Consider the following 23,687-nt stretch of genomic DNA (forward strand, 5'->3'; position numbering starts at 1 on the left):
ATCCTGTACTGTGACATCACTGTGTGTATTATCCCTGTACTGTGACATCACTGTGTGTATTATCCCTGAACTGTGACATCACTGTGTGTATTATCCCTGAACTGTGACATCAATGTGTGTACTACCCCTGTACTGTGACATCACTGTGTGTATTATCTCTGTACTGTGACATCTCTGTGTGTATTATCCCTGTACTGTGACATCACTGTGTGTATTATCCCTGTACTGTGACATCTCTGTGTGTATTATCCTGTACTGTGACATCACTGTGTGTATTATCCCTGTACTGTGACATCACTGTGTATATTATCCCTGTACTGTGACATCACTGTGTGTATTATCCTGTACTGTGACATCACTGTGTGTATTATCCCTGTACTGCGTATGCGCATACTGTGACAGTATAATAACATGTGTCCATCACCAGGATGGCATTAATTCACCACAGGCAGATAATTAAACAAATAAAACGCTCCCAATTCCTCAGCCCGTTTTTTTCTTAAAATGAAAAAAAAAAATAATTTGTTTACTTAAAAAGTGAAGGGAGGCAAGTTTGAAGCCTCTACTACCATACATGAAAGATAATAATAAAGGTAATGAAGAAATCCTCACCTTGAGCTGCATGAGATGCACATCCACGTGCTTGCTCTGGGGGTCTTCTTGCACAGACTGGGTCAGTCCTCTTACTCTATCAGCTGTACTTCTTATCCAGGTATCAATTTCCGGCAGATGCAAGATAATTTTCCAATCTGCCCCTGAATGTACAGGAGGCGGCTTTTCAGTGCGCGGGGCACATTCCTGCCCCATAGGGGGCTCTACGTCACATGGATCACCAGCGTTGGGTTCCATGATGTCTTCTTCATGGGATCTTGCTGTGGTCAGACTCATGATGGAAAGCTATTCATACCTATGGAAGCCAAATAAAAGTTACATTTTTGGAGAGACATCGCTATGTAAAATAATTCTGGCAAGTCATGCTGAACTAGATACCTAGGTAGATACTAGATGCATGAGGTGAACTATAGATGGCACCCCCTCTGCCCCATCCAGTATTAATATATGAGAATGTTTTTTTGGAAGATGGGTTTTCAATGCAGTATTTCAAATCCATTATGACATAAGGTGTGAAAAGACACTATTTTTTTTATAGCTGGTGACGCCACCCCTCATGCTGCCCCCCATCTTGCTGCAGGTGCTGCTGCCTGCCTGAGGCAAGAGGTTCAACTTGCCCCATGGATGGTGCATTCCTGCTCTGGGGTAATAAAACCAGCTGGGGATTATGTGCTGTACCCAATTAGCAGCCATTCTACTAGTACACCTTCTAAAGTACTCCCCTGTCTACTGACTCTACAGGGGCTACCTTAGACTATCCGCTTATGCCAGGGCTGATTCAAGCATTTTTGCCGCCTGAGGCAAAAAATTGAAATGCTACCCCACATTCTCTGCATAATAAAAATAGTATTAAAAAAATAGTAATAACATAACATAAAAATAGTCCTAGTAGCCTTCTAGTATTGGATCATCCACAATTAAATTAAATGCAAGGCAAGAAGAGCAAATATGTTTTTTTACAGGTTTCGGGACCCTTTAGATTATTTTTCAACAAGAGGATTTTATTACATTTAAGAAAATGGTCAATCAGTGGTCTGGGGGAGTTTTTATTTCAATAAAATGTTTTTCATTTGTGAGTTTTTTTATTTTTACCACTTTGAAAACTTAGCAATATTCACAATCTTATAGACGTCGACTATTACTAAGGCTGGGGCTTAGAGCTAACCTGAGGAGGATAGCACCAACCCCCAAATAATTGACTGAGCACTCACCACTATCCGGGGTGTCGGGAAGAGCCAAGTACATAATTTTTTAAAAATAATTTGAAAAAAAAAACCCACGTGGGATCCCCCTAGTTTTCCTTCTCCAGCCAAATACAACCATCAGCAGCCTAACAGTACCAGGGCAGGATGAGCCACTGTTATTGTCCCTTCCCGGCCTAGCAAAACTAGCCTGCTGCCGCCCCTGGTGGCGGTGGATGGCAGGTTAATTAATTGGGGGTTGGTGCTAGAACTAAGCCCCAGCCTTAATAATGGTACCGTCTATAGCGAATATTAAAAAGTTTTCAAGGTGGTAAAAATAAATAAAACACTCCAATGAAAAAATATTTTATTGAAATAAAAACTCCCCAGACGCCTGATTGACCATTTTATTAAATGTAACAAGATCCTTTTGTAAAAATAATCCAACGGGTCCTGTAGCCAGTAAAAAAAAATAGAAAACATTAATGTGCATAATAAAAATATGTGACCTGCCATTAAGACGCATGCGATCTGCATTGTTTACTGCTCGACGGATTCGGAAAAACCCGACGGATTCGGAAAAACCGCCGCATTTAAAACAAAAAATTGGTCTCACGGGCCATACTCACATGCACCAGGAAGAGATCAGTGAACTCCGACGCAACTCGGTGGACCACAGCGCAGCAGAGACACCTGGTGGACATCGGGCGCAGCACCTTCATGAATCGCCGGAAGACCCGAACGCTTGTCCGAGAAGCCGCCGCTGGAACGCGAATGGACCGGGTAAGTAAATGTGCCCCATTATTGTTTATGGGTTATGTGGAAGCTGATAGGTTCCCCCAAGGGGAAATTATATTTTGTCACCCCATATCCGTATAGACAAATCTTAGGTGATTCACTCACCTAAAATTAGACTATTGATCCCCACTATAAACATTATTGCAGCTAGAGAGAGGATTACATGCTCAGTATGTAATGTATCTATAACATTCTTTACTACTCAGTACATACTGTAATAGGAAACATGGCTTCCGAGTGTTTTCTTCTGGGCCGTCCCTAGACCTCCCAGGCACAAGTAGTAAATCACTGAGCTTTCGATGACACTGACTTCATGTCCCTTAATACTGGGCTGCAGGGGTCATTTAGCTGGAGTGGGAGGTGAAATTAGCGTTACTGAGTCCCTCACATATGTAATGAGGACGGGGTCAGTGCTGTTTATATGTGCAGAGCGGAGTGAATAGGCAGAATGAATCAGCAGCTCTGATCTTCTACCACGACAACACACGTCTATACAGTATACACATTATATAACACAGCACAACAATCACTCTGACCCTATCCAGGGGGATTCACTTTGTTCTACAGTGTAGGGGCAAGAACACACAGGGGCACATTTACATTTACTTACCCGTCCCGTCGTGATCCCCACCGTGCGTTGTCCGACAAAGATTCGGGTCTGCCGCGATTCACTAAGATGATGCGTCCAATTTCCTGCATGTGTCGCTTCCCCGGCTGAGGTCCGCTGGAGTTCACCTTTTTCTTCCTGGTGCATGTAAGTGCTGATCTTGCGACACATTTTGCTTTTTAAATTCCGCAGCTTGTCCGAATCTTTTGGGTTGTCCGACGTCCACGCCCCCCCGATTTGTGTCGCATGCAAGCCAGATCACCACTGAGAATCCAACATTGAGCATTGGTAACAGTAGTGGTGGTGAGAAGCTATTCCATCAAACTGAACTCCAGTGGTCAAAGCCATGTTATCAATTGATTCCTCTCCCTCAAATATTGTAGGTCTAGTTATGACAGGATTTTGCTACCACCACTGTCCGCAAGCCTACCTTATTTTGCAATAGACAATCAGCTCCCTATATATCATTCTTCAGAAGTGTTACCCCAGTGGCGTAACTAGGAGAGGCAGCAGGGCCCCATAGCAGATTTTTGCATGGGGCCCCCCTTAAAAATATTCATACATACACACATGTTTATACAATCACACACATTTATACACAACATAACATACTACACTCACTTTTATATACTCGTTCACACATACATACGTATACACTCATATGCCCACATTTGTACTCATATATACATTCATACACTAATACATACAGTATATACAACTCACTGTATATACATACAGTATATATGCGTCAAAGTTGCATGCATACTGTTTATATACATACAGCATACATACATCATATTCTTTTACATACGGTATACACCCAATGTGTATACACAAACATGCAGTATAAAGACAACATATACACACATACTGAATCTATATACAGTATATACACACAAAATGCATATATATATAATCACAAATACATTATATACAGCATATACACACATACATACAGTATATGCAGAATATACACACATACATACAGTATATGCAGCATATACACACATACAGTATATGCAGCATATACACACATACAGTATATGCAGCATATACACACATACAGTATATGCAGAATATACACACGTACATACAGTACATGCAGCATATACACACATACAGCAAATACACATATACATACACCATATACACACATATAAAATACATTCATTAACTATACATACATACATAGGGACTTACATTTCTTGCAGTGGGGTGGGTCGGTTAGGAGGCAACCTGTGAGCCTAGGAAGTGTGCTGGCCGAGCAGCCGCGACAGTAACATGGCGGGCGGCCGTGGGAGCAGTGTGGAGGGCGGGCGGGCGTGGGACCAATGTGCCTGCCGGACGACCCAGGACCAGGGAGCATGCCGGGCGGCCGCGGGGGCAGCACTGAGGACGGGCGAGCAGCCGCGGTAGCAGTGTGGAGGGCGGGCAGCCGCATGACCAGGGTACCGGCCGGGCGGGCGCAAGAGCAGTGTGGAGGGCGGGCAGCTGTTGCACCAGTGTGCTGGCCGCGGAACCAGGGTACCGGCTGCGGGAGCAGCGGGGCGGGACGGGACAGAAACACTGGGGCGGACTTAACAAAGAGGAGGGCGGGCCATGGTATTGCGCTTAATGCGCTGTATAGCAGGGCCCGGGCGGCGGTTGGACCGGGTACGGAAAGCCAGACGTTGTGATTTTGCCGCCACCCGGGCCCCTGACGCTCACGGGCCCCGTAGCGACCGCTACGGCTGCTACGGCGGTAGTTACGCCACTGTGTTACCCTTCTCCCTCTTGTTGTGTTCTGTCATTCTTTTGATGTATGGCAAGAAGGGATCTCCCATTCAAGGAGGGAAAGGAGCCTCAGGCAGTGTTCACACTATGTGTTTGGTGTAAAATTCTACAAGTTCTCCCTTAAACCCAGACCTGACAGACACAGTCCATCTCTACAGTATTTAGTGCTTTCTAGCCCCCACCATTGCTGAGATGTGAGGCACATTTACTTACCCAGTCCAGTCGCGATTCAGCGGTGCCTTCAGTGGCGCTTTCTCTGACGAGGATTCGGGTCTGCCGGGACTCACTAAGGTCCGTGTGCCCGATATCCACCAGGTGTCACTGCTGCGCCAAGGTCCGCTGGAGTTCATCTTCTTCGTCCCGGTGCATGTAAGTGCTAATCTTGCGACACAAATTCTTTATTAAATTCCGAGCTTTACAAATCTGTCAGGTTGTCCGGATTTCTGTCGCGTGAAAGCCGGGGCCAATGCGCATAAATCCCGGGGCAATTCAGCGCGAATCGGAAATCGTCGGGAAATCCAACCAAAGTGAGTGATTCGGACCCTTAGTAAATGAGCCCCAGTATCTTATCATTGTAATCCTCTCCACTGTCAGAGAGGAGGTACTGGAGCAGAGGAGGGGTGTGTATTATGATAATCTCAGTGTCAGAGAAGATTAGCATAACACATGCCTCTTGCTCCAGCACCTCCCTTCTGACAGTGAAGAGGTTTATAATGGTCAGACACTGAGACTTATATCTCAGCAACTGTGGGGGCTAGAAAAAAAATAATTGTGTGAAGCAATCCCTATGTTCATATCCACATGTGTGATGTGGTCATAGGTCTTCTTTAATAAAGAATAAAAATATTATTATACTCAGTTATTTTAAGAATTGAAGGAACATTGGTTTTTTACTATATTTTGATGCCCGTAATATGATGCATACCAATATTACTGATAAAAGTTTTAGGACATTTAGGTCCCAACCTACTTGGGAAGACCCATATTTGGATCTATATCTTTTTGTGTCAGGACGAGTAAAATTTACTAGGATTGTATTCAAAAATTCAAGACAAGTGTTGGCAACTATCAGTGTAACTTACAGTCTGTACTATGATCTCAACGCATAGAACTCCTGCGGTGATTATCTAACCTCAATTCATTAAAAAAATGACAACGTTAAATAAGAAGAGGCATCCTATGTTTCCCATTTTGAGTTGAGCAAGTGTGGCAAGTGCTCGGCTCTCTCCTTCAGTTCCTTTGGGATTATGGACTGCAGTAATCAAACACTGTTTTGGAGCCTTCATTAGCAGATTTGACAGGCAGACCTTTGCTGCATGCCATGCTGTTTATCTCTTCTAACAAACTCCATCATAGTTTAATATTAAAAATATTGTAACCTGAGGAACCAATCCTTCCAGTTTTCTGGCATACAAGCCCTAAAATAGTCACAAATACTGGCACATGGCAAGGAATTGCGACTATTTGCCTCATTATGTCAATTCCACATCAAGTTGTCGTAGAGGGTCATGAAGGGGGCCACCATATGCCTGCTCACTACCTATAGTCAGAGCCCAGGAACTGGCACAGGCTATAGTGCAAGCACCCGACACGCTGAGGCTCCTGTATATAACAGGAAAGATGCAGAAGGGGAAGGATTTAAAGGACACCTACCACCATGATGTAGGATTGTAAACCAAGCACACTGACATACTGGTGTGTGCCCCCTTTGGCATAATCCGCTCTTCTATAAGCTTCTTATACCCTTGTTTTTAAGAAAAAAAGGTTTTAATAATTGTGCAACTGAGTCTGAGGCACTCTAGGCTCCATTAACACTTATTACTTTGTAGGAATCTGGTTCTTTTTTACCCAGTGCAGACTAGAGGTGGAAGTTAGGTGGAAAAAATCAGGGTCAACACAACCCAGTTCATCAAATGTGCTTTTTAAATGGTTTTATATTGCTGTTATGTATGTTTTGTCCTTTGTTTTTACAAATAAAGTATTATGCATTGTCACATTAGCATTGCCACCTGCGGTGTACGCCCGACTGGTTACGGAGGGTACACCTGGACTAGTGGAGGATGTTGTGGAGGTGTAAGGGGTTAATAAGCATAAGTGCACTTTAAGGGGAGGAGGTTTGCTGCAGAGCACTTTCCTCCTCCCCTCTTGTTTTTCTGTATATAAGGGGAGCGAGTCTCCTCCCCCTTCCTCTCTTGATTGCGGCACTCAAGGAACCAGTCCCTCCCTAATTTATTGATTGTTCTGTTTTACTGTTTTGTATATTTGTGTTTTTCTTTAGTTCTGAAGTCACAGCAGCCGGAAAATGGAGATCTGAGATGTGTACTTTGCTCGTCTGGCCGACTTGCCACCTGGGAGTCCAGATGGGCATAGTGCAGTCCCGAGCCGTTTACTGTTGGATGGAGATTTCCTTCACCGAAAGTGCCTAATGTTTTCAATGTTTGAAATTGTTAAAGAATAATTGTTAATAAATGCTGTGACCGGTTTTTCCACCTCCCAACATGAGCCTCAATGTCAATGTTATTTGGGTTTACTACGGGTTGATTGAATGCTGTTTGTAAAGTGCCGGTTTAGGTTATAGATGTTAAGAGGGGGGGTTAGTCAATCATTCCACCAGTCTCATGTTAAAAAACTGGAAGAATAGTTGTACAAATATGGGTCACAACCAAGAGAACAATGCAGTACAGAATGAAGAGACAAAGGGATGGTCAGAAGACAGGCTAGGTTTAGAAGATCAAAAAACACAGAGGTCCAGTAGACCCTAGCAAGCTTGAAAAAAGCCTATGTCTCATGAGATATCATGGTCCAAAGGGAGATTGGATAAGTCCCCTGACTTCTAGATAAACCAGACTAGCAAGGGAGAAATATGATGGGAGGGGGCATCTGTCAATCACAGCTAGCTTAACCTTCTGCAGCCTAGAAACAAGGAGATAGATGGGTGTGGTGGAAATCAAGACAAGTGAAACATGGCAGTGTTCAGACTAGTACAGGACAGAATGCAAGCTACGTACACAGTCTACAGCACATCTTTTGTCATGCTTTTCAGGCAGAGGATTCAGCCTTGAGACCAAAACTAAATAAATCATTAAGGAGTTTTTTTTTTTATAAACAGTCATTCACTTTCAACAAACTTTCTGCAGATCACTAGTAAAAGTGAATACAAGGAACATTGTAACTAGAGATGAGCGAACACTAAAATGCTCGGGTACTCGTTATTCGAGACGAACTTTTCCCGATGCTCGAGTGCTCGTCTCGAATAACGAACCCCATTGAAGTCAATGGGAGACTCGAGCATTTTTCAAGGGGACCAAGGCTCTGCACAGGGAAGCTTGGCCAAACACCTGGGAACCTCAGAAAAGGATGGAAACACCACGGAAATGGACAGGAAACAGCAGGGGCAGCATGCATGGATGCCTCTGAGGCTGCTTAATCGCACCATTATGCCGAAATTATGGGCAACAGCATGGCCATGACAGAGTGACAGAATGAAGCTAGATAGCATGTAAAACATCCAATAATTGACCCTGACACTATAGGGGACGGCATGCAGAGGCAGAGGCAGCGGCAGCAGGCTAGAGAGTGGCATGGCGACATACCCTAATTGGACTCGTCTGGCCGACTTGCCACCTGGGAGTCCAGATGGGCATAGTGCAGTCCCGAGCCGTTTACTGTTGGATGGAGATTTCCTTCACCGAAAGTGCCTAATGTTTTCAATGTTTGAAATTGTTAAAGAATAATTGTTAATAAATGCTGTGACCGGTTTTTCCACCTCCCAACATGAGCCTCAATGTCAATGTTATTTGGGTTTACTACGGGTTGATTGAATGCTGTTTGTAAAGTGCCGGTTTAGGTTATAGATGTTAAGAGGGGGGGTTAGTCAATCATTCCACCAGTCTCATGTTAAAAAACTGGAAGAATAGTTGTACAAATATGGGTCACAACCAAGAGAACAATGCAGTACAGAATGAAGAGACAAAGGGATGGTCAGAAGACAGGCTAGGTTTAGAAGATCAAAAAACACAGAGGTCCAGTAGACCCTAGCAAGCTTGAAAAAAGCCTATGTCTCATGAGATATCATGGTCCAAAGGGAGATTGGATAAGTCCCCTGACTTCTAGATAAACCAGACTAGCAAGGGAGAAATATGATGGGAGGGGGCATCTGTCAATCACAGCTAGCTTAACCTTCTGCAGCCTAGAAACAAGGAGATAGATGGGTGTGGTGGAAATCAAGACAAGTGAAACATGGCAGTGTTCAGACTAGTACAGGACAGAATGCAAGCTACGTACACAGTCTACAGCACATCTTTTGTCATGCTTTTCAGGCAGAGGATTCAGCCTTGAGACCAAAACTAAATAAATCATTAAGGAGTTTTTTTTTTTATAAACAGTCATTCACTTTCAACAAACTTTCTGCAGATCACTAGTAAAAGTGAATACAAGGAACATTGTAACTAGAGATGAGCGAACACTAAAATGCTCGGGTACTCGTTATTCGAGACGAACTTTTCCCGATGCTCGAGTGCTCGTCTCGAATAACGAACCCCATTGAAGTCAATGGGAGACTCGAGCATTTTTCAAGGGGACCAAGGCTCTGCACAGGGAAGCTTGGCCAAACACCTGGGAACCTCAGAAAAGGATGGAAACACCACGGAAATGGACAGGAAACAGCAGGGGCAGCATGCATGGATGCCTCTGAGGCTGCTTAATCGCACCATTATGCCGAAATTATGGGCAACAGCATGGCCATGACAGAGTGACAGAATGAAGCTAGATAGCATGTAAAACATCCAATAATTGACCCTGACACTATAGGGGACGGCATGCAGAGGCAGAGGCAGCGGCAGCAGGCTAGAGAGTGGCATGGCGACATACCCTAATTGGACTCAGGCTTCAAACCAATAGGTGTCAGAGAGGAACCAAAGGAGGTGAGCAAGAAGCGCTCAAATAATATCGGTACATGATAAAAGTTTGCCAGTATATTTTGTGGATTACACAGCAGGGTGGCGACAAAGTTAACATGGAAGCCATGAAAACAACCCAAAATTCTGCCTGACACAGCTCGTTTGATAAGGGGACCATGTATGCTTACAGTTCATGCCAGTCGCTGCACTGGCTGCCAGTCTCCTTTCGAATACAGTTTAAAATAATAATAACCCTCATCCATAAAGCTCTGTATAATGCTGCACCCCCCTACCTCTCCTCTCTTATCTCAGTCTATCGCCCAACCCGTGCTCTTAGATCCGCCAGTGATCTTAGATTAACCTCTACCCTAGTGCGGACCTCCCACTCGCGTCTCCAAGACTTCTCTAGAGCTGCACCAATTCTATGGAATGCTCTGCCCTGGACTATCAGACTAATACCTAACCTCCAAAGTTTCAAACGTGCTCTTAAAACCCATTTCTTTAGGCAAGCCTATAACACTCATTAACTGCATGAAGTTTTAACTCTTCTACTAACCCGTCCTGTGTCGTCCTCCCATCTGTTATCCAGCAACCAACAGGCACCAGACTTCTCTGCAGTCCCATTCACCCTGGACCTGGTATATAAGATGACGGCTGAGTGGTTCAAGCGACAGCAATTCCATTTATTATATTTTGTTCTATTCCCTAAGAAGAATGGCTTGACCGTTAAATATTCTTTTACCTCGTGTTACCCCATCATCTTCATAAACCGTAAGCTCTGGCGAGCAGGGACCTCACTCCTGTTGTTCCATACAAATGTTGTGCTCTGTTACAATACATTTGTATTTGTTTCCTATGATTTGTAAAGCGCTACGGAATATGATGGCGCTATATAAATAAAGATTATTATTATTATTATTATGGAGGCAGTGAACTAGTAGTAGATTAAAGGTGCTGCAACTATGTTAGTTGGATCTTGGGATGGAGCTGGCGCTCTGCAGCCAGGCGAGCTTTTGCCAATCCAAGCCCCTGTCTCTAGGCTACTCCCCAAACAGCACTTCTAAGAACCTTTTGTATAAGATCAAGTGTAGTAGCGTTCTTATAAGTTTAGGATATGGCGGGTGAGGGGAATGTAAACAGATGCGCAAGAAGCGCTGAAATAATATCCCTAAATGGTAAAAGTTTGCAAGTATATTTTGTGGATTACACAGCAGGGTGGCGACAAAGTTAACAACTTTGATGTGGAATGCCCTGTAATAGCTCTTGGGCGGTGTGCCTTTTATCGCCTAGGCTCAGCAGTTTCAGCACCGCCTGCTGTCGCTTAGCGACGGCACTGCTGCTGTGCCTAGAGCTACCGACTGATGGCGCCATGCCCACGGATGGTAATTCGGAGGAGGAGGAGGTGGAGGAGGGGTGGGAGGAGGTATAGTAGGCCTTTGAGACCTGGACCGAGGTAGGCCCCGCAATTCTCTGCGTCGGCAGTATATGACCAGCCCCAGGGTCAGACTCGGTCCCAGCCTGCACCAAGTTAAGTGTAGTAGCGTTCTTATAAGTTTGGGATATGGCGGGTGAGGGGAATGTAAACAGATGCGCAAGAAGCGCATGATGCGCATGGAGCTGGCGCTCCGCTGCCAGGCGAGCTTTCGCCAATTCAAGCCCCTGTCTCTAGGCTACTCCCCAAACAGCACTTCTAAGAACCTTTTGTATAAGATCAAGTGTAGTAGCGTTCTTATAAGTTTAGGATATGCCGGGTGAGGGGAATGTAAACAGATGCGCAAGAAGCGCATGATGCGCATGGAGCTGGCGCTCCGCTGCCAGGCGAGCTTTCGCCAATTCAAGCCCCTGTCTCTAGGCTACTCCCCAAACAGCACTTCTAAGAACCTTTTGTATAAGATCAAGTGTAGTAGCGTTCTTATAAGTTTAGGATATGCTGGGTGAGGGGAATGTAAACAGATGCGCAAGAAGCGCATGATGCGCATGGAGCTGGCGCTCCGCTGCCAGGCGAGCTTTCGCCAATTCAAGCCCCTGTCTCTAGGCTACTCCCCAAACAGCACTTCTAAGAACCTTTTGTATAAGATCAAGTGTAGTAGCGTTCTTATAAGTTTAGGATATGCCGGGTGAGGGGAATGTAAACAGATGCGCAAGAAGCGCTGAAATAATATCCCTAAATGGTAAAAGTTTGCCAGTATATTTTGTGGATAACACAGCAGGGTGGCGACAAAGTTAACAACTTTGATGTGGAATCCATGAAAACAACCCAAATTTCTGCCTGACACACCTCGTTTGATAAAGGGACGATGTATGGAGGCAGCTATATGGACGACTTTTGGAGGTAGCAATGGAGACAACGTGTGGAGGCTGCTATGGAGACAATTTAATTTGGATAGTGCCTGTATGTGGCAGTCCCAAACATTTTTCAAACCAGAGGAGCAGGTAGGTGGCCCTCCAGTAAAATGGAATAGATTGAGTGCCTGTATGTGGCAGTCCCAAAAATGTTTCAAACCAGAGGAGCAGGTAGGTGGCCCTGCAGTAAAATGGAATAGATTGAGTGCCTGTATGTGGCACTCACAAAAATTGTTTCAAACAGAGGACCGGGTAGGTGGCCCTCCAGAAAAATTAAATGCATGAAGTACTATAGCAAGAGCCAGTGGGCCCTGTCAAAAAATAGCCATTTTCCTCTGCTTTACTGTACAAAGAGGAGGAGAAGGAGGAAAATGAGGAGGAGGAGGAGTGGATCAATTATTCAGGTTGAGCTTCCTTCACCTGGTGGAGATTGGAAATTCTGAGAAATCCAGCCTTTATTCATTTTAATAAGCGTCAGCCTGTCAGCGCTGTCAGTCGACAGGCGTGTACGCTTATCGGTGATGATGCCACCAGCTGCACTGAAAACCCGCTCGGACAAGACGCTAGCGGCAGGGCAGGCAAGAACCTCCAAGGCGTACAGCGCCAGTTCGTGCCACATGTCCAGCTTTGAAACCCAGTAGTTGTAGGGAGCTGTGTGATCATTTAGGACGATGGTATGGTCAGCTACGTACTCCCTCACCATCTTTCTGTAAAGATCAGCCCTACTCTGCCGAGACTGGGGACAGGTGACAGTGTCTTGCTGGGGTGACATAAAGCTGGCAAAAGCCTTGTAAAGTGTACCCTTGCCAGTGCTGGACAAGCTGCCTGCTCGCCTACTCTCCCTCGCTACTTGTCCCGCAGAACTACGCACTCTGCCGCTAGCGCTGTCAGAAGGGAAATACTGTTTCAGCTTGTGCACCAGGGCCTGCTGGTATTCATGCATTCTCACACTCCTTTCCTCTGCAGGGATGAGAGTGGAAAGATTTTGCTTGTACCGTGGGTCCAGGAGAGTGAACACCCAGTAATCGGTGCTGGAATAAATTCTTTGAACGCGAGGGTCACGGGATAGGCAGCCTAGCATGAAATCTGCCATATGCGCCAGAGTACCAACGCGTAAGAATTCACTCCCCTCACTGGCCTGACTGTCCATTTCCTCCTCCTCCAACTCCTCCAACTCCTCTTCTTCTGCCCATACACGCTGAACAGTAAAGGACTCAACAATGGTCCCCTCTTGTGTCTCACCAACATTCTCCTCCTCTTCCTCCTCATCCTCCTCCACCTCCACCTCCTCCGATATGCGCTGAGAAACAGACCTGAGGGTGCTTTGGCTATCAACAAGGGAATATTCTTCCCCTGTCTCTTGTGACGAGCGCAAAGCTTCCGACTTCATGCTGACCAGAGAGTTTTTCAACAGGCCAAGCAGCGGGATGGTGAGGCTGATGATGGCGGCATCGCCACTGACCATCTGTGTTGACTCCTCAAAGTTACTCAGCACCTGACAGATATCAGACATCCACGTCCACTCCTCATTGTAGACTTGAGGAAGCTGACTGACCTGACTACCAGTTCTGGTGGAAGTTGACATCTGGCAGTCTACAATCGCTCTGCGCTGCTGGTAAACTCTGGATAACATGGTCAGTGTTGAATTCCACCTCGTGGGCACGTCGCACAACAGTCGGTGAGCGGGCAGTTGGAGGCGGCGCTGCGCTGCCCTGAGAGTGGCAGCATCTGGGCTGGACTTCCTGAAATGCGCACAGATGCGGCGCACCTTCGTGAGCAAATCAGACAGATTGGGGTATGTCTTGAGGAAACGCTGAACTATCAGATTTAACACATGGGCCAGGCATGGCACATGTGTCAGTCTGCCGAGTTGCAGAGCCGCCACCAGGTTACGGCCGTTGTCACACACAACCATTCCCGGCTTGAGGTTCAGCGGTGCCAGCCACAGATCAGTCTGCGCCGTGATGCCCTGTAATAGCTCTTGGGCGGTGTGCCTTTTGTCGCCTAGGCTCAGCAGTTTGAGCACCGCCTGCTGTCGCTTAGCGACGGCACTGCTGCTGTGCCTAGAGCTACCGACTGATGGCGCCGTGCCCACGGATGGTAGTTCGGAGGAGGAGGTGGAGGAGGGGTGGGAGGAGGAGGAGGCATAGTAGGCCTGAAACACCTGGACCGAGGTAGGCCCCGCAATCCTCGGCGTCGGCAGTATATGAGCAGCCCCAGTGTCAGACTCGGTCCCAGCCTCCACCAAGTTAACCCAATGTGCCGTCAGCGATATATAGAGGCCCTGCCCGGCAGCACTCGTCCACGTGTCCGTGGTCAGGTGGACCTTGTCAGAAACGGCGTTGGTCAGGGCACGGATGATGTTGTCTGACACGTGCTGGTGCAGGGCTGGGACGGCACATCGGGAAAAGTAGTGGCGGCTGGGGACCGAATACCGAGGGGCGGCCGCCGCCATGAGGTTGCGAAAGGCCTCGGTCTCTACTAGCCTATAGGGCAGCATCTCCAGGCTAAGCAATCTGGAGATGTGCACATTAAGGGCTTGGGCGTGCGGGTGGGTTGCACTATATTTGCGTTTCCGCTCCAGCGTCTGGGGTATGGAGAGCTGAACGCTGGTGGATGCTGTGGAGGATCGTGGAGGCGACGATGGGGTTTTTGTGGCAGGGTCCTGGGCAGGGGGCTGACTAGCAGCTGACACAGGGGAAGGAGCAGTGGTGTGCACGGCCGGAGGTGAACGGGCTTGTTGCCACTGAGTGGGGTGTTTAGCATTCATATGCCTGCGCATACTGGTGGTAGTTAAGCTAGTAGTGGTGGAACCCCTGCTGAGCCTGGTTTGGCAAATGTTGCACACCACAGTCCGTCGGTCATCCGGTGTTTCCTTAAAGAACCTCCAGACTTCTGAAGATCTAGCCCTCGCCGCAGGAGCCCTCGCCACGGGAGCTTCACTAGTTGACACATTTGGCGCTGATGCACCAGCTCTGGCCCTGCCTCTCCGTCTGGCCCCACCACTGCCTCTTCCAACCTGTTCTGGTCGAGGACTCTCCTCCGTCTCAGAAGCACTGTGTTCACCCGGCCTCTCAACCCAGCTTGGGTCTGTCACCTCATCATCCTCCGATCCCTCAGTCTGCTCCCCCCTCGGACTTCCTGCCCTGACAACAACTTCCCCACTGTCTGACAACCGTGTCTCCTCATCGTCGGACACCTCTTTACACACTTCCACTACGTCAAGAAGGTCATCATCACCCACAGACTGTGACTGTTGGAAAACCTGGGCATCGGAAAATTGCTCAGCAGCAACCGGACAAGTGGTTTGTGACTGTGGGAAGGGTCCAGAAAACAGTTCCTCAGAGTATGCCGGTTCAAATGCCAAATTTTCCTGGGAGGGGGCAGACTGGGGGGGAGGAGGCTGAGGTGCAGGAGCTGGAGGAGTGGCGATTTCGGTGACATGGGTGGACTGCGTGGAAGACTGACTGGTGGTGGACAAATTGCTCGAAGCATTGTCAGCAATCCACGACATCACCTGTTCGCACTGTTCTGGCCTCAACAGTGCTCTACCACGAGTCCCAGTAACTTCAGACATGAACCTAGGGAGTGTAGCTCTGCGGCGTTCCCCTGCTCCCTCATCAGCAGGTGGTGTCTCACCCCGCCCAGGACCACGGCCTCTGACCCCTGCAGTAGTTGGACGCCCACGTCCCCGCCCTCGTCCTCTACCCCTAGCCCTCGGGTTAAACATTTTTAAAATGAGAGTTATAACTTTATTTTTTTTTTTACTTTTTTTTTTTTTTTTTTGTGTTTTTTTTTTTTTTTGTGTTTTTTGTTTTTTTTTGAGTTTTTAAAACCAAACAATGCTATCCTATTGCTATGGCTATTTTCTAGCCAAGTATCAAAGCACACTACTATGCCAGATGAGATGACACTGAGTTAGTGCCTAATTGAAATCCAACCCCTACTAAATTTTCCCACTTCGGTCTTTGCTATGGATATGTGCGTCACTAAGCGCAGAACACAGCGGTCGCAAGTCTCACTACAAATTGCTCAGAATTGGCTAGTACATGCACTGCAGAAAGTACAGCCACCAGCAGATCAACCAGAAATCAAATATATAGAACGCTACTGTATGCGTAAGTAAGCTCTTTGTATTCTCCTATGGCTATTTTCTAGCCAAGTATCAAAGCACACTACTATGCCAGATGAGATGACACTGAGTTAGTGCCTAATTGAAATCCAACCCCTACTAAATTTTCCCACTTCGGTCTTTGCTATGGATATGTGCGTCACTAAGCGCAGAACACAGCGGTCGCAAGTCTCACTACAAATTGCTCAGAATTGGCTAGTACATGCACTGCAGAAAGTACAGCCACCAGCAGATCAACCAGAAATCAAATATATAGAACGCTACTGTATGCGTAAGTAAGCTCTTTGTATTCTCCTATGGCTATTTTCTAGCCAAGTATCAAAGCACACTACTATGCCAGATGAGATGACACTGAGTTAGTGCCTAATTGAAATCCAACCCCTACTAAATTTTCCCACTTCGGTCTTTGCTATGGATATGTGCGTCACTAAGCGCAGAACACAGCGGTCGCAAGTCTCACTACAAATTGCTCAGAATTGGCTAGTACATGCACTGCAGAAAGTACAGCCACCAGCAGATCAACCAGAAATCAAATATATAGAACGCTACTGTATGCGTAAGTAAGCTCTTTGTATTCTCCTATGGCTATTTTCTAGCCAAGTATCAAAGCACACTACTATGCCAGATGAGATGACACTGAGTTAGTGCCTAATTGAAATCCAACCCCTACTAAATTTTCCCACTTCGGTCTTTGCTATGGATATGTGTGCCACTAAGAGCTAAACACAACGGTAGCAAGTCCCCCTACTAATTCCTCACAAAATGGTACTAGATGCAAATTAAAATAAAAAAAGTAGAACGTTATTGTAGCCCTAAGAAGGGCTGTTGGGTTCTTGTAGAATCACTCCTGCCTAACAGTAAGCTAATAGAACACCCTAACGCTTTCCCTGACCAGCAGCAGCTCTCTCCCTAGCGGCATCCAGACACAGAATGATCCGAGCAGCGCGGGCAGCGGCTAGTCTATCCCAGGGTCACCTGATCTGGCCAGCCAACCACTGCTATCGACGTGTAAGGGTACCACGTCATGCTGGGTGGAGTGCAGAGTCTCCTGGCTTGTGATTGGCTCTGTTTCTGGCCGCCAAAAAGCAAAACGGCGGGAGCTGCCATTTTCTCGAGCGGGCGAAGTATTCGTCCGAGCAACGAGCAGTTTCGAGTACCCTAATGCTCGACCGAGCATCAAGCTCGGACGAGCATGTTCGCTCATCTCTAATTGTAACATATCTCACCAGAGGAAAGAGCCTCTAACTGCTTTTCAGCCTGAATTCTCTGTTGAATTATATTCTGGTAGTATCTTAATGAAGTGTCAGATTACATAGAGGTCTATGCAGAGGGAAGGGGGAGCAGTGAGTCACAGCAGCTAGGTCTCCACTTAACACATAAATATACAAATTTATAGAAGACTACAGAGCTGCTACAAAATAACATTTACCAGTCACATAATTGTCAGATACAGCATTACCTGTCATGTCCTGGACTATTGATTTCAGAATTTTTTTAATTAATATTATAGCTTTTCATTTGTTTATGAAGCTTGTGATGGGATGAGACATATTGAAGGCACACAACTCTTTCTGTATTGTCTCTTGTCTCAAGGTGGTGGAGCTTTACGGTAGTAAGGATTATTATGTTCTTCAGGAAATGATGGGGTACACTGACATCACACAGCTACATTGTTGCCCCATGTTTTATAAAATTATTGCAGCATTATTTCTGGTGTATAATGACTAATTCTAATCTCCATGAACCATCTGTTAGAAATACAAGAATGTCCTTGCAGCACTGCAGAGGGTAGATTATCCCCAACATTTTTAAGAGAGTAGCCTAGTGGGACTTTATGTGACTCATAAGCTGATGCGGCAGTAATTGGATATGTTGTGAGGTCAATGTTTTTTCCTTGTGACTCCGCCACTGAAATTAGAAGGTTTTACAACGAAAATGTTTTCACTGCCCGAAGATCTACCTTGTGCTGATAATGTAATAACTGTGCAGTTGAGTTTTTTGCTTTTATTGGTCAAATCAAAAATTGTCTGGATTACTAATAACTCAGGCTTCATTCACACGGCCATATGGGGGACGTATATAAGGCCGACGTATATACGCCATATATACTACCCCCATAGACGGCAGCGGGACGTACGGGAGCGGTATGGTGCAGCACGGACATGTCCTATCTTTCCCCATAATACGTTGCAGTGCACCATACATCGCTATGGAGGGGGGCGGGGGTGAGCGGCGCTTCCCCCCCCCCCCCTCCTCTCCCGTGTGCCGAGGTGTGCCCGTCGTGCTATGGTACGGCGGGCACACGTTTGTGTGAATGTAGCCATAGTTTTGAGAGTATAGCTCATATACATTCGAAATTAAAGGGAACCTATTGTCAGAAATTGACCTAACTAACCATTACCAGTATGTTGTGAAGCAGATAAACACCTTTCAGATCATGTCTTTCATGGTCCAGTGTGATGGAATCATCCAGAAAATCAACATTGAAGTGAGATGTAAATTGGTTGTATAAAGTCATGGAGGCGCAGAGTTCAGCACTGAAGTCATGCTCCCCTCCTCTCAGATTGAAGGAGATCTGGTAAGTGATGTTTCTGGATGCAGGACCATGAATTAAAGTGAGGAAAGCTTCAGTGTTAAACTCTCCGCCTCCTTGACTTTATACATCCAAATCACATGTCACTTTAAAGTTGATTTTCTGGACGATACCACCGCGCTGGGCCATGAAAAAGACATGATCTAGAAGGTGTTCAGCTGCTTGATAACATACTGGTAGTGGTTTATTAGGTCAATTTCTGCTGACCGGTCCCCTTTTAAGCCAAGATTGTCAGCAACATTTTTTTGTGCTGAAAAAGCCCCACTCGGCTCAAATACGAGTGAGCAGAGCCCAGAGAAAGAAGGGGTAACGCAGCCCGTAGCCAGCAAACTGCAGGTCCATGAGAGAGGAAGACAGGCATACAACTAATTACCCCAGTGTCACAGGCTCTTACTGCGCACGATATATGATGTCATCAGGCAGCGGCACTGCCGCCTCATACAGTGTGCGTGGTCAGAGTGCATGGATGTGCCTCAGCCTGCACTCCTGCATGGGAAGCCATGGGGAAAAGAGGAAGCCGGAGCAGGTGATGCAAGTCCAGAGTTTATTATTTTTTCAATATGACAATGGCCTCAAGCTGTGAACATTTTATTAATGAGGGGGCACTGCTGGACAATTTATTAATAAGGGGGCTGCTGTGGATATTTTATTAGTAACGGGCTGCTGTGGACATATTATTAGTGATAGGGCTGCTGCGGACATATTATTAATGAGGGGGCTGCTGTGGACATTTTATCAATGAGGGGGCTGCTGTGGACATTTTTTTAAATCAGGGGGCTGCTGTGGACATTTTTTTTAATGAGGGGGCTGCTGTGGACATTTAATTAGTGAGGGAAAGCTGCTGGACATATTATTAATGAGGGGGCTGCTGTGGACATTTAATTAGTGAGGGAAAGCTGCTGGACATATTATTAATGAGGGGGCTGCTGTGGACATTAGTGAGGGAAAGCTGCTGGACATATTATTAATGAGGGGGCTGCTGTGGACATTTAATTAGTGAGGGAAAGCTGCTGGACATTTTATTAATGAGGGGAGGCTGCTGTGGACATTAGTGAGGGAAAGCTGCTGGACATATTATTAATGAGGGGGCTGCTGTGGACATTTAATTAGTGAAGGAAAGCTGCTGGACATTTTATTAGTGAGAGGAGAGTTCTGCTGGACATTTTATTAAAGGGTAACAATTGCATTTCCCACCCTAGGCTTATACTCAAGTCAATACGTTTTCCTATTTTTTTTGTGGTAAATATATATATATATATATATATATATATATACAGTCCTCTACTTAAGGACACCCGACTTACAGATGACCCCTAGTTACAGACAGACCCCTACTTACGTAGGGACCTCTGCCCACTGTGACCTCTGGTGAAGCTCTCTGGATGATACTATAGTCCCAGACTGCAATGATCAGCTGTAAGGTGTCTGTAATGAGGGTTTATTGATAATCATTGGTCCAATTACAGCAATAAATTTTGAAACTACGATTGTCACTGGGGCAAAAAAAATGTTTGTCTGGATCTACAATTATAAAGTATACAGTTTCGACTTACATACAAATTCAACTTAAGAACAAACCTACAGACCCTATCTTGTATGTAACCCGGGGACTGCCTGTATAATAGGAGAGCCTGCTGTGTGCCATGTGTTCTGTATCAAAAAACAAAGGTCCAATGGCTCATTAATGACATAATTCAGCCTACAAATTGTGTCCTAGTGAAAACCAACTGATGTTTTATAAATTCTAGAGTGTTAGAAACCTATCTTGTATGTAACCTGGGGACTGCCTGTATGTGTGTATAGATGTAAAACACATTACAAAAAATATTGCCAACCAATTTAATCCACAGGTTCCACAACACAAATGGGGAAAAGTAAAATCCAAAATCATATTTCTTATTCTAAAAGCAACAATTACACATATCTATAGATTTTGTCTGTTTGCCTTCATCAAAATCCCTAAGAAATATGGGAAAGTTTTCTTTGTGTGGTGCAAAGTAAAGAAGCTATACAGTACAGTATATTCCATAAAGCTTATCCTGACAAATACTTGGGCATTCAGTAGAGGTACATTAGGAGGCTGGTATGATGCATCTGGAGAAAGCAGGACAATTTTAGGTTGGCCCCATTTAAATAAGTGTGGGCCCTCATGAGCTGGATTTGCTGGTGATCTAGCCAATGTTTAACAAAGTTTTTTTAAACAAAATCTACCATTTGTTTTCATGCATTGTGAATCAACCAAACCTTGAGAATGCTGAAGCGGTACAGATGCGGAAACATATCTTGTTTAATCTCTGATCCGAGTGGTTTTGCTCAAAAAACAATTATAAAATTCAGGACCTAAGGAAAGCTGGGTGCCCTGGCTGCCGTACATAAACACATTACTTCCACAACCAGCTCAGGTTCAGTCCAGGCAGTTCCACATACACAGGAGCTGCCTGAACTGAACCTGAGCTGGATGACTCATACACAGAAGCTGGGGGATGGTGCAGCAATTGATTACTTCTGCCTGTCAGGGACAAAACACAGTGATCATTCTCTAGAGCATTGCATACTAGTGATGGAAATTACGGTTCTACATGTACAATAGGGAGCTACAGGCCAGTCAGTCACCCCATGCCATTCTACTTTTAATGTGATTGTATCAGGTTAAAGGGGGCGTGGTGAGCCAATTAGTGGCGGGGTTATGTGAGCCATTGGTTCACTGACGTGAGCCGGCTCACGTTGTTCACGAACAAGAGCCAGCTCTGACACATCACACATCACTAGTGCATACTTAGGGTGAGGAGAAGCGCCAGGGCAGGAGCCCTAGAGCCTCATTATCATAATTTTGTAATTGCTTTTTCAATAAAACCACTCAGTTCAGGGACAATATATGTTTCAGCATCAGTGTAGCTTCAGCATTCTCAAGGTATGTTTGTTTCATAATGCATAAAAGAAAATGGTAGGTTTCCTATAAAAACATTTTTCATGGTGAAAAAACAAAACATGTTGCTGTACTGACCTACCAATCTCCTGCCAGTTACCATTTCCTTGGTCCAGCACCAGCCAAACTTTGTTTTCTGGTCTCCAATTGTGCCCTGCGGAGAAATGTGACCACTACAGACTGTGATAAACTGCAGATGCCTCATGTTGACAGGTCACATTATGCCTTGAAGTTTGAAAACAAAACCATAGCTCCCAACCGTCCCGATTTTGACGGGACTTTCCCGTTTTTCGTACCTCTGCCCCGCGTCACGGGCAGCTATGAGATTGTCACGGATTCTCCCCCCAGGTCCCAGCGCTGTGTCCGCATAGTAAATACTTTGAAAGTCTGAACTCACAGTACAGAATGGCTTCTACAGACATCGGGAAGGAATCCTTTTCAGAGAAGTATCGGCTTAGCGGAGAGAGCAGGGACCACGTCACCAGGTCAGATCAGCATCTGTCCATATATGGTCACTGCATCTCCTAGGGTTCCCCAGAGCAGACATCGGGCAGGGAATCCTTTTCAGAGAAGTGTCGGCTTAGCAGAGAGAGCAGGGATCTGTCCATATATGGTCTCCAGGGCTTCCCCAGACACAAGCTCTTTATATAATTAAATTAAATAAAGTTTTGCCCAGGCTGAGATTCAAACCTGGGACCCTCTGCACCATAGACAGGAGCTTAACCAACTGAGCTATAAGCCCAGTGATACAGAGCAGAGGATTTCTGGTAACTAAGAAGTGTTATCTGCCAATTACACTGTGACATAGATTAATGCACTGATATAGAGAGGGATCTTCTCAGAGATTATTATTGTAATTATTGAGACTATTATTATTATTATTATTATTATACATTTTATTATTTTTATTATTATGGAGATGATTATTAATAATGGTAAAAATAATAATAATCATCTCAATAATAATAATAATAATCTCCATAATAATAATAATAATAGTCTCAATAATTACAATAATCTGAGAAGATCCCTCCCTATATACCAAGGCAGTAAATCTGTGTCACAGTGTAACATAGTAATAGTTCTTAGTTACCAAAATTCTCCACTTGCTAGTCACAGAAGCTATAGCTCAGTTGGTTGAGGCGCTGTGTTATTATTGTACATGGACACTGCAGGTTCTGGGGTCAAATCCCAATGAGGATACTTTTTTTTTTTTTTTATTGAGATGATTTTTATTATTTTAATATGGCTAAAATTTGGGGCGTGGCCAGGGAGTGATTGGGGGTGTGGCTTAGGGGGATCGCCGCGGCACGCTATGCGTGCCGCCATTTCGTCCCTCTTTCCTTTTCACAAATGTTGGGAGGTATGACAAAACTGGTGGGGAAGATCAGAGCAGCCATGTCAGGTGATTGGTAAGTGTAGTGATAGTGTTTTATTATTGTAAAAACTTCTCTGCTGCAGCACATGGCTGAAGATTCTGCTGCGGATTGTATTTGTGCCATTCCACTTGGAATTCTGCAGAATTGTGGTCAAATGTGGACATCCTCTTGTGATGATTGCTAAGAGCCTGCACACTGATGTTAGAAGGAACCTGTCACCTTCTTTTACCCCACTGAACTACCAACCCCCTCAGGAAGAGTATGAAATGTCCTTTCTAGAATTCCCCTTTTCACGCAGCATAGAGGCAGAATCTAAAACTCACCTGTCCCGGTTCCCACGATGCGGCGCTCCGCAGGGTATGCTACGGCTTTGAAGCCGGCGCACATGATGAAGTCATCGGATCACATGTGCCGGCTTCAGAGCCGGCGTGTACTGGAGGCCCAG

The 23,687-nt window shown here is 45.6% G+C and overlaps 1 protein-coding gene across 1 annotated transcript in view; it reads right to left on the bottom strand.

Annotated features, from left to right (window-relative positions):
- The window catches only part of AKAP6 (A-kinase anchoring protein 6), a 167,136-nt gene that overhangs the window by 137,531 nt on the left and 5,918 nt on the right, over nucleotides 1–23,687 (bottom strand). Inside the window, exon 2 of the mRNA XM_072115382.1 lies at nucleotides 613–907. Coding sequence (XP_071971483.1) covers nucleotides 613–888 — 276 coding nt within the window. The 5' untranslated portion in view covers nucleotides 889–907. The remainder of the gene's footprint in view (nucleotides 1–612; nucleotides 908–23,687) is intronic.

This window comes from Engystomops pustulosus, chromosome 7 (assembly GCF_040894005.1).
Source record: "Engystomops pustulosus chromosome 7, aEngPut4.maternal, whole genome shotgun sequence".
NCBI classification, from domain to species: Eukaryota; Metazoa; Chordata; class Amphibia; order Anura; family Leptodactylidae; genus Engystomops; species Engystomops pustulosus.